Raw genomic sequence first — 14,925 nt, forward strand, 5'->3', positions numbered from 1 at the left:
CAATTTTCCAAAATCTGTTCAAAAACTCCTGTGTTTATTTCTGATTCAGCTCCACATAGCCTTCGTTCTTCACGTAACATGTGCATTCCTCTACCCCTACTGTACGGTCAGATTTCAATCCCCTCATTATTATTATTATTATTATTTATTACAAGCCCGTCTTTTTACAAAAGAAAATGACCGAGCACTACAAAGAAAATAAACAAAAATAAAACAAAAGCAAAACATCAATATACAACTATGACAAGGTAACTTAGTTGAAGAAGTTGGCTTCAAGCATATTTTGAAATCTTTTGGATGTGTTTCTCCAAAGTTTTGCAGCAGCTATAGTAGGATATGCTGTGTGAAAACTGTTGATGAGTTTTGAATTGCGCGTCCACGTTGGATATCTTAGTAGATATTTTGCGAAACAGAAAAAGATGGATCGGATTTTCAATTTATTAACATTTGTAAGAATCTTCCAGAAGAGTGCAATGTAGAGCTTGCGGGGGGAGAGCAACAGTGTTGTATAGTGTTGCGAGATAACGGCGTGAAATGAAGCCTAGTAGAGACTATGAAAGCATAGGAAGGTGATATGCGATGTTTGATGAATTCAGTTAAAAGATGACAAGTGTCAGAAATGGTATTTCCAATGGGAATACCAAGATAAAAGATTTGGTAAGAGGGGCAGATCTTTGAATTCCCAAGTACAATTTCATGAGGAAATGAGCCTTAGCAGTTAAAATCCACGATGTCAGACTTATGCAGCGTTAAATTCAAGACCAGATTGAAAATTTGTGCTTGTAGTTTTTGGAAAGTTTAAGAAATTTCGTACAAAGTTCGGCTAATGTTAAAAACGTCATCAGCACAAGTGACTAACGAGATATTGAGGGCAGATTGGACGCAAGACATCCCACACTGGTCCTAAGCTCCGAGAACATAGTTAGAAATAACAAGGTGAGGCAATTTCACCTTGCCTGGCTCTTCTCTTAACTGGTGTAGTTCTATCCAGTCGCCTTGCCATTTCACCTTGCTTAAGAGGAATTTTAAGACGGATTCGTAGCTTAGCATACATATCCCTTCCAGATCTAATAAGAGCCGGATTTACTTCTCTTTTAACAGCCCTTAAAAGCATAAGGGGGTGGATCAGGGAGTCAAAGGCGTGGCGAAGATCAAGACTCGCCAAGGTGACTGAACTACCTGTGCAAGAAGCATCAAGCAGAACATTAGCAACAACTACACGGGTGTCTGCACATCCAATGCCATGTAACATTTAACATTTTCCGCGTGTAACATTTTCCTTCAAGCTTTTTTATAATCAATAGTTCATAAAGCTTGCATAAACTGATTGAAAGGGTTATGGGGCTGAAAGATGAACAATGATTGGAGGTTTTCCTCTCTTTGGAACAGGAGAAAGATCTCCCACGCAGAATGCTGACGGAACAAAGCCTTGTGTAAAAATCATCTGCAGCAGTAACGTGAGATGTTCTAACAGAGAAGCACCACCATTTTTGATATGTAGAGTTGAAACTTAAATTTTCATCTCTTACTGTACTGTAAAAAAAAATTGTTTGAAATTCAACAAAAATTGTTTGTAATGTTTATCAACAAAAATAATCGGAACTTCAACAACTGAAAAACGTTGGAATTGAATATTTAGAGCCTTATTGGAATTCATTAATTATTTTTGAATTTATAAACCCGAATAGAAATTTCAATTTATTTACTAAATTACATGTACTAAATTACCATTTTTGCAACACGTTGTAGACCTACTACTTGCGTATCATGAGAAAAGAAACTACAGAAACGATAGTATTGCTACCCAACACAATGAATGAAATTACAATTCTAGTGGGTTTCCAATTATAGCGACTTACACTCTAGAGACCTTCGACAATGTGGTTAATGATACCTTTTTTTCTTTTTTCTTTAGCCAGCCTGCCAATATAATATGCGAATTTATTGCTTAAGATTGTTTTTGAGCAGGATCAGCGATGAGTAATTCATGAGACTGCTTGATACCTACGTAGATTGTAAAATAAAATAACAGAAAAAAGAAGACTTGCATTACTAAAGTATTGTATATAGCGTTTATTAGCGACAAGTAGTATCATAACGGCAAAAAAAGTGTCATTTGCTAATATTCCTAGCGCAGTTCCTAATGTTAGGAATTTGCACTGCCTTAACAAATCGGTTCATAGCTGACAAGTGAAAATAATTTTGAGCATTGACTGGAAACGCAAATTGTATGGTAATTGAACATGATTCCACTGACATCGATAGCTGTTCTACAGATAAGACCAAACAGGGGAAAGGATTGAGCTGCGATTCAAAAGAAGAGACCGAGAAGGAAATGACAAAAATGCCGCAAAAAATAATAGAAATAGGAAATGAGAAAAATAATGAAATAAAGAAAACAAAACTAAAATAGACCAGCATTAGTAATCACGTGTCGGTTATGATTACACCAGGTTTTCTAAAATACTCCTCATTTCGTAAGGTTATTAGTTTAACAATATTGAAAACAGTGTAATTTACCGTTTGTTTTAATGCTACGATATAGAAATTTGAATTTGGCGCTTAAAACCACCACCCAGTGACAATTTCCACTAGTGGCCTCGATGCACTTTCTACGTCTAGCCAGTTCCAATCATCTTGTGAATATCGTTCCGGCGGTTTCCATTCGTAAAGAATATTAGACAGAACACTAAGCAAGCCAGCTAGCCTGTTCGCTGATAATATCTTATATCTAATATCTAATATCTAACTATGTATTGATCCAGATGAGTAACAATGTTGAAGTGAGGAACGAACGCTCAGATAGAATAGTTAATACACTTACCATGATAACTACTCGCATTTTCTTGGATCTGTGCCACTGAACTTGGCATCGAATTAAAGCGTTCGTAAGATCCCTTATGAGAGCAGTATATATATTGGAAACGTCTGTCAGCGCTTCTATCAGACACGTCAGCGGTAAAAGGATGATCGCTTATTCTATATCTATTTGACCATATGTTGTCTTCCTCTTCTTCTTCTTCATAATAGTGAAGGGATGGCTAGAATAGACAGAATGAATAAGTTTGAGTTAAAATTATATTTTAAAAGAAACTGGACATTTTGGAAATACATTAAATTGCTTCTTCTTGATAAGCTTAGAACATCGCAGGGTTTAAATTCTAATAAATTCTCTAAATTTTAAATGTTTGGAAGAACTATCAAAATTAAAAGACAAAAATGATAATTAATTGACAATGGAAAATTGATAAATTAAACCACTTTAACAAATTCTCAATATATCGATTGAGGAATTACACAGTATTCGACAAACTTAACTGCGATAAAAATCTGAATAGGAAAAAATTTGACTACTCGTATATATATATATATATATATATATATATATATATATATATATATATATATATATATATATATATATATATATATATATATATATATATATATATATATATATATATATATATATATATATATATATATATATATATATATATATATATATATATCATCTGAATATTCATTCGCTTCACAAGAAAAATAAGGAGTTTATGGCTTTCAGGTTCTCAGACATGCTGAATCTTATTGTACAGTTTCCGTCAAGATAACCCTTTTTTTGTTAGTTTAATTTCTGTTTCTAAATTACACAAACTTCATGCGCTAAAAGTAATGAAGAGTTATTCATAAGATACCAGAAAAGTCAAATAAATGGATAAGGCAAAACAAGCGTAATTCAAGTGAACTTAAAACAAAATGTTCGTAAGATATCCCCTTTAAAACAAACAGAGGTTGGTATAGAAAAATGAAATCTAAGACAAATTGCGAAGGATGAATTCAGATTAAAGTCTGTTTTGAACTCCTGTTTCTTTTCTTCTAAAAAATGTAATATGCAACCCAAGAAGTCGATCTTTTCGGAAAAAGATTTCTCAATAAATTTTGACAAGCGAAGGAGACAGCGAAATTTTCCTATGACCAAACTTTGGAAAAGGTCAGTGTGCTACTTGATTAGCAAAGGTAAAAAGCTATTCAATTTGTCCAACATAAGAGTATTAACAGATTTTTGACGTTTTTTTTTTTTGCCAAAGTTATACGTTAAGTTTTTAAATAGGAGATTGCTTCATTTCGCAAGGATCTTAAATTTAAAGACAAGTCAGACACAAAAAAAAGTATATTGCAGTCACACTGCCTTGTGTTTTGATGCGTCAAGTCTTGTATTGCACTTATTCATAAACAACAACTATAGTTTATGAAATAGGAGCTTCTTTCAATTTTATTTTAGTTTTTTTTTGTATAGCATTTCTGATTTTTTTTTGTCTTTTTGTACAATTGTAAATTTGTTTCATATAGTTTTTTTTTCTTTTTTTTTTCGTATGTGAGACCAAAATTTTATCATAAATGGAAAAAAAATACAGTCTAATAAATTGCTTACTTTTTATTGCAAGATTTAAATTTTAATCATACAGAGGTGAGGATTGAAAGGGGTATTAGCCCTACGAATGTATGAGAATCCTACTGTATATAGGATAATAATGGATATATTTAAAACTCAAAGTAATTCTTTTCCAAACGTAAATAAATGAGCACGTCAACAGCTCAGAGCGAACAGAGGTTATCGTATATATAAGGAAACTACCGCCCCAATAAGCCTTTGGTTCATTACTCTTGAATTTTTGACATTTAGCAGATGTTGATCATACTCTCAATAAAGTATTAGTTAAACTCCAAAGGCTTACCTCAAACCCCTCCTGAACCCCCGTCCTTTAAGCTAATGTTTGAATTTTCGTTCCAGTTTTTTAAGAACGACTGGTCTAATACAAACGCCATTGAACTGAAATGAGAAGTATTTTAGAGCAATTGTAGGTCTCTCATACACATTGAATTTAATTGTATAGTTTTCCATCAAGATGGCACCTCTTTTTGCGGGAGTTTAATTCTTGTTCCTAAAATAATGCAAAACATCATCCCCTAATAGGTTTTAATAAATAGTTTTAAAATTGGTACATTTTGCACATTCAGAAACAGCATGAAGAATTTATTCGTTGTTGCCTATGTTGTAATCAAAACTTTTTAGAGATTCGGTTTCTATTGACAAGAGTTGCTCTTCACTAACTTTTTTTTTTTACTCCGAGCTGTTTAACTCAAGCATGTGAAGCATGAGAATGATATCAAGGCCTGAAAAAATGTGCCCCTCGAATATTTAATAGGAATGTAGGGCTTTTGATATAAAAAATTATTTATAGGATTATCATTTCCACGGTTTTAAAGGCAGATTCATAAGGCAGAACCAACCTGTCTTATGGGGATTTTATCCACGGATGCAAGCAGGGGGTAACGCCCACCGACAAACAAAAAGACATTAAACAGTATATATAAATAGAAAATGGGAAATATTACTATTCAACCTCACTTAAAGCTCACTAGCACTTTCACTTGCCCCCCTCTCCCAAGAAATTTTCTAAGAACACTTATGATACCCAACCACCACTTTTCCACCTATGTTGTGGTAAGCATGTAAATATAATTTTTATGCTATAAAGAAAGAGATTGTCAAAATGGGAGGGGTTCTGTTACCCCCATCCCCCGGAAATCCAGAGGATTAGATATCGATTTCTACTCTGTCCCATCTTTAAAACTCATTCGATATTTATATGAAGGATAAAAGAGAGATAGGAAATTTAGGCATTAGAATGCACTTTTTGAGGCATCTGGCACTCCTCCCGCATATATATTGACCCAGCACTCCACTTTTATAATAGATGGTGCGCACTTATATCTCACAGCAAATATTGTCATGAAATATCAAGCTAATCAATTTAGTTAAATAAAGCTTTAAAATCAATGTTAGAGAATTTTTCTGCAGTAACAAGAGAGCTATCACCCGCAGCACCCTTGTTCAGACTTAGAATACACAAAGGGAGATGAGAGATTAATTCATCCCCCCTCCCCCGAACCCCATATGTGAAGGCTCATGAAGAATTAGATAATTTTGGCATCGAAATGACTCTTTTAGGCATATGAGACCCTTCCTCCGCATACACAGTGATCCACTACCCCTTCTTCATAACAATTGATGTGCAAAAATACATCATTGAACAGATTTTTTTTGAAAAACTAAGTAAATCAACTTAGTAAAATCAAGCATTAAGATACATGTCTATATTAACCATTTATCTTTCACGGACTACGTGACATTTGAGCCGCGTTTTCAGGCTCAGCGGGTTCTTGTCTAGTTTCAAGTTTCTAGTTTTTCGTCTAGTTTCAGCGGGTTCGAAGTTTCAACCCCGTGATTGATCCACTGATGCACAGCGCTTGATGCACTAGACGAGAACAACCCCGTGTTCGAAGACGAGTTGTTCACGGCTCAGCGGGTTCGAACACAGGTTGTTCTTGTCTAGTGCACCAAGCGTTGCGTATCAGTGCATCTAGTGCATCAAACACTAGGTTGAAACTTCGAACCCGCTGAAACTATACGAAAAACTAGAAACTTGAAACTAGACGAGAACAATTCGTGTTCGAACCCGCTGAGCCTGAAAACGCGGCTTTGGAGAACGAATGCACAACTGTGGGGTTGTCTACTTCTTCTGCAATTGAGAAAGTCAAAATATAGTTTTGAGATACTTTAAATTGACAGCCTATCGAGCTGGCAGTATCGAAGTATCAAGTATCGATTTCCAGTCGATATCAAATTGGTCCTCTTTGGGGTCAAAATCGTGTCGTGTACCACAAAATGGCAGACAACACCGCTTTCCCCTGGTACAATGTTTTTGACCACTTAAAAAAGGCATTAGAAATTTTAACTTCCGTTAGAATGACTCCTCTTTCAACCTTCTAGAACCAATGGCTCAATAATAACCCCCCGCCCCCCGGGGAAAAAACAAACATAGAAATATACACACATCCATGATCTTTCTTCCGGAAGACAATTTAAAATTCCAATTTTTTGTAGATAGGAGCTTGAAACCTTTACATTTGAGTTTTCTGATATGCCTAATGGTATGATTTCATGAAAATCGCTTGCCTTTTTGGGGATGTTTCACCCCTTTTTTGAAAATCAAGCAAATTTTATCAGGTTCATAGCTTTTGATGGGTATCTTTAAATTTACTGAACCTTATATATTTGGAATCGCACAAAAAGCCAATTTTTTTTTATGCAATAATTGTCATGAAAATTCCCTTTTTTAGAGTTTCGATTACTATTAGCCCGAGTCACTCCTTAATTATAGTGCGCTTACCATGAAGTGTTTCATACGAAATTAATTCAAACAAAACCTCGCACTTAGGACATCAAAATTGATGTTCAACATTAGCCGAAAAAAAAAAATATTTAAAGATTTTAATCTTGTCTACAATTTACTTTCTGTTTAATTTTCAATCAACGTGGTTGTGTTGCGTTTGAAGCTAGTTGTATTTGTAGTCGCAGTAGTAGTTGTCACGGAAACAGTAGTTATGTTATAAGTGCTTGTAGTAGGAGCACCAGAAGTAATTGCAGTAAACCTTTGCAACTGAGTTTCCAAAATTGACGGTAAAATTTTATAATTTTATAATAATTTTATAATTTTATAAAATAACGGTATAATTTCATCAAAACCACTCCCCCTTTTGGGGTGTTTCCCCCTTTTGGAAATTAGGCAAAGTTTCTAAGTCTTCGAACTTTCGATGGGAAACTTTAAATTTGACAAAAAATTACATATTTAGGATTCCCCCCAAATTTTTTTTTTTCTGTATATGATATTGTCAAAACTTCTTGTTTAGGAGTTGAGGTTACTATATGCCCGACTCGGTCCTTACTTACAGTTCGTTACCATGAACTCTTTGTTTTGGCTAACTACAATTTAATCATTTAGAACCGGACCATTTAGAACCCCCGCACCACCATGCGTCAAAATTTAAGAGAAAAAGGGGGGGTGGGTGGGTAAGGAGACAAGAGAGAATATTTTTGGAAATAATTTTGTGGGACATTATCATGTCACTATGTTTCCTCCAGTATGCAAGAGTAGGAAGCTTCAAGTGACATAAATGCTCTTTGTATGGAATTAATAAAAAACAAAATGTCCGAAAAATAATTTTTTCAAAGAAAAGTAAAGGCCATTTACAACTTAATCTCAGGAGATAAAAATACCTGTTAAAATTCCAACTCAAAACGACCAGATATTAATGTTAAAGAATAAATGAAACCCACAACGAACAGAAATTAAATAAACAATCATAGCAAAAAGATATAACAACTAATAAAATAAATGAATAAATATATCTTAAAGCGAGTAATGCTTAGATTGAATATGAAAATCAAGCTTAAAACGAAAACAAATATTTTGCTATTAAAGCATAAATGAAACTTAAAACGAACAGAAATTAAATAAACAATCAATGGGAACAAACATACAATATATATTAATGTAAATGACTAAATCAATCTTAAAACAAGTGAAACTTAAAAAGAATATGCAAATCAAGTTTGAATCGAATAAAAATAACTACAAAAAGAGTTTGGGTATCGCCTGACTGCAGAAGCCTAAAACCTACTGCGTCATTGGCGCTTTACTGAAAACAATTCTTTGAAATGTTTCAACTTTTGTAACTTTAAGAAATCAAAAATTAATTAAGATTTTAGGGAATAAATATCAGCATATGTATATTAAATTGACAATGCACATTTTTTTTTCAGTAATCTCATTTGAATTTTTTTTTTCAGTAAAGTATAAATTATATTCTGGATTTAGAAAGCATAGAGGTTTTGAACCCTACTCATATTAATTTATGCTCGTTTTGAGTTTGACTCTAATATTTATTTTAATTTTTGTTCGTTTTGGGTTTCATTTATTTATTTCTACTGATTTGGGGTAGTTGTATGCTTGGTAGATTATATGATAGTCTAGACGACAGATGTTAGAAGTCTGAATCACACCACGAAGGAATGGGACTGCTGCGAGAGTTAGCCTACCCTCCACCCCCTAAATGGACGATGCGGATTCAAAAATACCAATGGCACTTGCTTGCGAGCGGTGGAACACTCCGAAACTTGACATTTTATTATATTTTGGGGTTTCATGCAAGAAAATGCATGTTCCGCAAAGTTTGAGGTGCAGTTTTCCACTCAAATAGAAATGCCTAGAAGTCTTGGAAAGTATAAACAAATCAAATTGAATATTAGATATATAATGATATTAATTGCTGAAAGATCCATCAGTTCAAGATCATTTTTCACTGTAATTTTTATTTTCATTTTCAATGCTGTAAGAACTGGAAAATAATAAATTTGTAATATACGAGTAATTCGTTTTCAGTGAAGCACCAATGACACAGAAGGCTTTAGGTTTTTACAGTTAAAGAAGGGGGAAGTATTTAAATTTTGTTTGTAGTGAAACTATATTTGTCTTGACCAATCTTGAAAAGAACTAATAAATTAAAGGGGATATTTGATGCATAATGATATTAATTGCTAAAAGCTCATCAGTTCAAAATTTTACTGTAATTTTAATATTTTTTTCAATATTAAGTACAAAAGAAAACATTTGTAATATAATTCGTTTTCAGTAAAGCGCCAATGACGCAGTAGGTTTTAGGCTTCTGCAGTGAGGCGATACTCAAACTCTTGTTTTTAGTTATTTTTATTCGATTCAAACTTGATTTGCATATTCTTTTTAAGCTTCACTCGTTTCAAGATTTATTTATTCATTTACATTAATATATATTGTATTTTTGTTCGCATTGATTGTTTATTTAATTTCTCTTCGTTTTAAGTTTCATTTATACTTTAATATCAAAATATTTGTTTTCATTTTAAGCTTGATTTTCATATTAAATGTAAGCGTTACTCGCTTTAAGATCTATTTATTCAATTATATTATTACTTGTTGTATGTTTTTGCTATGATTGTTTATTTAATTTCTGTTCGTTTTGGGTTTCATTTATTCTTTAATATTAATTTCTGGTCGTTCTGAGTATGAATTTTAACAGGTATTTGTATCTCCTGAGCTTAAGATTAAAATTACCTTTACTTTTATTTGAAACATTTATTTTATGGAAATTTTTTTTTAAAATTAATTTTTGTTCGTTTTTGATTGCAAAAAGTTTCAAGTTTTTATGGCATAGGGGGGGGGGGTTACTTACTGTCCGATTATTCTTGACTTTAAAGAAACGGATCTAGAATTTTCAATTTAAATCTAATGAGGTTTTTTTTCAAAGTCTATACGATTACAGTAGTAAGAGAGGTGCTGATTTTAATTACACATGAAAAAATACATTGAATTGCGCATAAGGTTTCAAAAATACATGAAAAAATACATTGGAATTGGGCAAGGAAAACCCATGCGTTGGACACTGTATTTACACGTGAACATTTTGAAGGTTGGCCTACTGAAGTCGAGGTTTTTTTTTTTAAACTTGGAAAAGTATATTGTAGTCAAGCATGTTTTGCTCGTAATAATATAATTTAAAGCAAACAGGTTTTTTTTTCTGTTTTTGTTGTCAATTGCACATATGGTGGGTATAGTCTGGTTTAGTTTTTCAAAGAGAGGGAGTATTTGACATTTTTGCAAAAAGGGATAAGGAATTTGCAAATTGGACTCTATGAACGATATTAATTAATGTTTTGAATAATAGGAGTGTGAATGATTCTAATTAGTGATTTGATTGTATGACGGTGGAGAAAAAAAGGATTAAACTGATTAACAGTTAAGGTAACCCCGAAGGGGTTGTTAACTCAGGTAATTTGTTACTTGACCTAGCTTTACCTCTCCGATGTGGTCTGTATAATACACAAGTAACGTTTAAAAAGTATTGTCAATTTAAAATAGGATCTAAAATTCCCTTCGTCCCCCCATTTCTGAGGGGCAGGGGAGGGTAGGTGAGGGGGAGGGGGAGTCAATTTTGGAGGTAACACATTCTAAATGAGAAATCGTAAAATACCCGAGACAATGAACAAGTCCCAATATGGCAAGTATTTAGTTAATATAATGCTTGGAAGAGAAATTAAGCTTTGAGGGGGGGTGTAAAAATGGTATTTATTTAATATCCCGGTAAACATACGACTAGAAATGCTTCAGGAGAAATAGACTATTGTTTCTTTCTGAACTAATCAATATTACTTGACAAATGTTTTTTTTTATTTTTACTGTATTGCTATTATTCAAAACATTGCATTGTCTATGCCACATGAAACTAGCGAATAATTATCGTGGCTTTTTTGGTGTTCAATTTTTTTTTTGATTGTAATTAATAACATAAAAAAAATGATTAATTTTAGTTCTGGCTAAGCTCTATTTTGACTACTTTATATGAAGTGAGGGGGGTGGGGGCAAGTATTCAGTTAAAATAATGCTAGGAAGGGGAAAATTAAGTTTTGAGGGAGGTGTAAAAATGCTACTTATTTAATACCCCTGTAAACATCTGACTTGAAATGCTTCAGGAGATATAGACTATTGCTTCTTTCTGAACTTTCTGGGGAGTGGGTGGGGGCAAGTATTTAGTGAAAATAATGCTAAAAAGGGGGAAATTAAGTTTTGAGGGGGGTGTAAAAATGGTACTTATTTAATATCACGGTAAACATACGACTAGAAATGCTTAAGGAGAAATAGACTATTGCTTCTTTCTGAACTAATCAATATTCCTTGACAAATATTTTTTTTAATTTTTACTGTATTGCTATTATTCAAAACATTGCATTGTCTATGCCACAACAAACTAGCGAATAATTATTGTGGCTTTTTAGGTGTTCAATTTTTTTTCAGTTTAATTAATAACATAAAGAATAGATGAAATTTAGTTTTGGATAAGCTCTTTTTTTACTACTTTTTCTGAAGTGAGGGGGTGGGGGCAAGTATTCAGTTAAAATAACGCTAGGAAGGGGGACATTAAGTTGTGAGGGAGGTGTAAAAATGCTACTTATTTAATACCCCGGTAAACATTTGACTTGAAATGCTTCAGGAGAAATAGACTATTGCTTCTTTCTGAACTGTCTGGGGAGTGGGTGGGGGCAAGTATTTAGTGAAAAAGTATTTAAACAAAATGTACGATGCTGCTAATTAAAGAATAGTAGGCTACACTCAGAATTGTTTGATTGACATATGCTGTTAAATCACTTTACGTAAAAAGCTAACTTTATTTGCAAAAAGGGATAAGGGATTCGTGAATTGGACTGTACGAACGATCTTATTTGAATAATAGTGAAAAAACAGAGCTAGCTTAGGTTGGAGTTGCACGGGGGTTGAGTTGCATGAGGGTTCAGTTAAAGAGGGCTCACTTGCACAATGGTTCAGATGCATGGGGGTTCAGTTGCTTGGGGTTCTGTTACACGGGGATTCAGTTACAATGGAACCCACACAAAAACAATGGGGCACGCACTAAAGCCAAATTAGGCCAGTGGCCTATGATAAATCGTAAAATACCCGAGACACTGAACAAGTCCCGATATGGCAAGTATTTAGTTAATATAATGCTTGGAAGAGAATTTACGTTTTGAGGGGGGGTGTAAAAATGGTACTTATTTAATATTCCGGTAAACATACGACTAGAAATGCTTGAGGAGAAATAGACTATTACTTCTTTCTGAACTAATCAATATTCCTTGACAAATATTCTTTTTATTTTTATTGTATTGCTATTATTCAAAACATTGCATTGTCTATGCCACATCAAACTAGCAAATAATTATCGTGGCTTTTTAGGTGTTAAATTTTTTTTCAGTGTAATTAATAACATAAAAAATGATGAAATTTAGATTTGGCTAAGCTCTATTTTGACTACTTTATATGAAGTGCGGGGGGTGGGGGCAACTATTCAGTTAAAATAAAGCTAGGAAGGGGGAAATTAAGTTTTGAGGGAGGTGTAAAAATGCTACTTATTTAATACCCCGGTAAACATTTGACTTGAATTGCTTCAGGAGAAATAGACTAGTGCTTCTGTCTGAACTGTCTGGGGAGGGGGGGGGGGCAAGTATTTAGTGAAAATAATGCTAAAAAGGGGGAAAATAGAAGCTGTTTCCAAAAGATTTAGGATTCATTAACATTTTTCAACTTTATTTATTTTTTTTTGTTTTTGTACATATCTTAAAATGTCAAAATATGCTTATGGTTCTAACAATTGTGCTCTATGATTGGTCAGAGACACGATGTGGCTTTCCCACTGGAGGTTTTATGACTCCTCCCCACAATGAATTCAGATGGTTTTAGGACTCATCTCACTACACGGGGATTCAGTTACAATGGAACCCACACAAAAACAATGGGGCACACACTAAAGCCAAATTAGGCCAGTGGCCTATGAGAAATCGTAAAATACCCGAGACAATGAACAAGTCCCAATATGGCAAGTATTTAGTTAATATAATGCTTGGAAGAGAAATTAAGTTTTGAGGGGGGTGTAAAAATGGTACTTATTTAATATCCCGGTAAACATACGACTAGAAATGCTTCAGGAGAAATAGACTATTGCTTCTTTCTGAACTAATCAATATTCCTTGACAAATATTTTTTTTATTTTTTACTGTATTGCTATTATTCAAAACATTGCATTGTCTATGCCACATCAAACTAGCGAATAATTATCGTGGCTTTTTAGGTTTTCAATTTTTTTTTTCAGTTTAACTAATAACATAAAAAATGATGAAATTTAGATTTAGCTAAGCTCTATTTTGACTACTTTATATGATGTGAGGGGGGTGGGGGCAAGTATTCAGTTAAAATAAAGCTAGGAAGGGGGAAATTAAGTTTTGAGGGACGTGTAAAAATACTACTTATTTAATACCCCGGTAAACATTTGACTTGAAATGCTTCAGGAGAAATAGACTATTGCTTCTTTCTGAACTGTCTGGGGAGTGGGTTGGGGCAAGTATTTAGTGAAAATAATGCTAAAAAGGGGAAAATAGAAGCTGTTTCCAAAAGATTTAGGATTCATTAACATTTTTCAACTTTATTTATTTTTTTCTTTTTGTACATATCTTAAAATGTCAAAATATGCTTATGGTTCTAACAATTGTGCTCTATGATTGGTCAGAGACACGATGTGACTTTCCCACTGGAGGTTTTATGACTCCTCCCCACAATGAATTCAGATGGTTTTAGGACTCATCTCACTACCCATACAACCATTCAATTTTGAGCGAAGGTATAAAAGTTTGATGAAGTATTTCTCTACTTAACAACTACATTAATAGCCTCCAAGATGATAGGACTGTATGACACAGAATTTATCGGATTGAAAAAATCATCTTGTGGTGTTATATTTGAATATGCTTTTTTATTATTGTCTATGGATCTCGAAGAAATTGACTGTTATCATTGGATAGTGAACTATAATCTGTTTGAGTATGATAAAAGCTTGTGGAGTACTACATTACGTTATATAAACAGACTGGGATTCTATGATAGAGCGATTACATCACTTAATAATACTGGTCAGGAACTGAGAAATGTTCAGGAGGAAGTCAGTGAAATTTGCATCTTTTTCGGGGTTGAAGCACTCTATGTAAAGGGTAATGTACCTACAGATAAAGTTTTAATTCAAAAGTGTGACCCTAGGATTCCACTTTTCAATCTAGAAGAGTTTAAGTGTCCTAAATTTGTAGGGGGTTATCACCGTCCTGAAGACGAGGTTAGGTTCTTCGCGCAGTGGATACCTAAGGACATACCTGATCGTGATAAATCCATAAGACATGGTAAAAAAAAAACTATTCTATATCATGGGATCATCGTTTCTGGATGTTTAAGTGTGAACTCTAAGTACTATTTTTATGTAAATATGTGGGTTTTTTTTGTTTTTTTTTATCAAAAAAATCTGTTAATACGTTTAAGCAATAAATATCTTTAAGCTTAACCCGTCTTTATTCTTTAGAATAGTTTTATTCATTTCTTTAAATAATGAAGAAATTGTAAGTAAGTAACAATGGCTTTCTTGAATTCGCTTCCTGGACACAATACAGATATT

At 33.4% G+C, this 14,925-nt stretch overlaps 1 protein-coding gene across 1 annotated transcript in view; it reads right to left on the reverse strand.

The window, feature by feature from the left end:
• LOC148949539 (uncharacterized) overlaps nucleotides 1-14,925 on the reverse strand; it is a 66,625-nt gene that overhangs the window by 25,353 nt on the left and 26,347 nt on the right. Inside the window, exon 3 of the mRNA XM_089092721.1 lies at nucleotides 2,825-3,041. Within this exon, the coding sequence (XP_088948847.1) occupies nucleotides 2,825-3,041 (217 nt within the window). The remainder of the gene's footprint in view (nucleotides 1-2,824; nucleotides 3,042-14,925) is intronic.

Source organism: Artemia sp. Qi Xiang Cuo, chromosome 8, assembly GCF_049724085.1.
Source record: "Artemia sp. Qi Xiang Cuo chromosome 8, ASM4972408v1, whole genome shotgun sequence".
NCBI lineage: Eukaryota > Metazoa > Arthropoda > Branchiopoda > Anostraca > Artemiidae > Artemia > Artemia sp. Qi Xiang Cuo.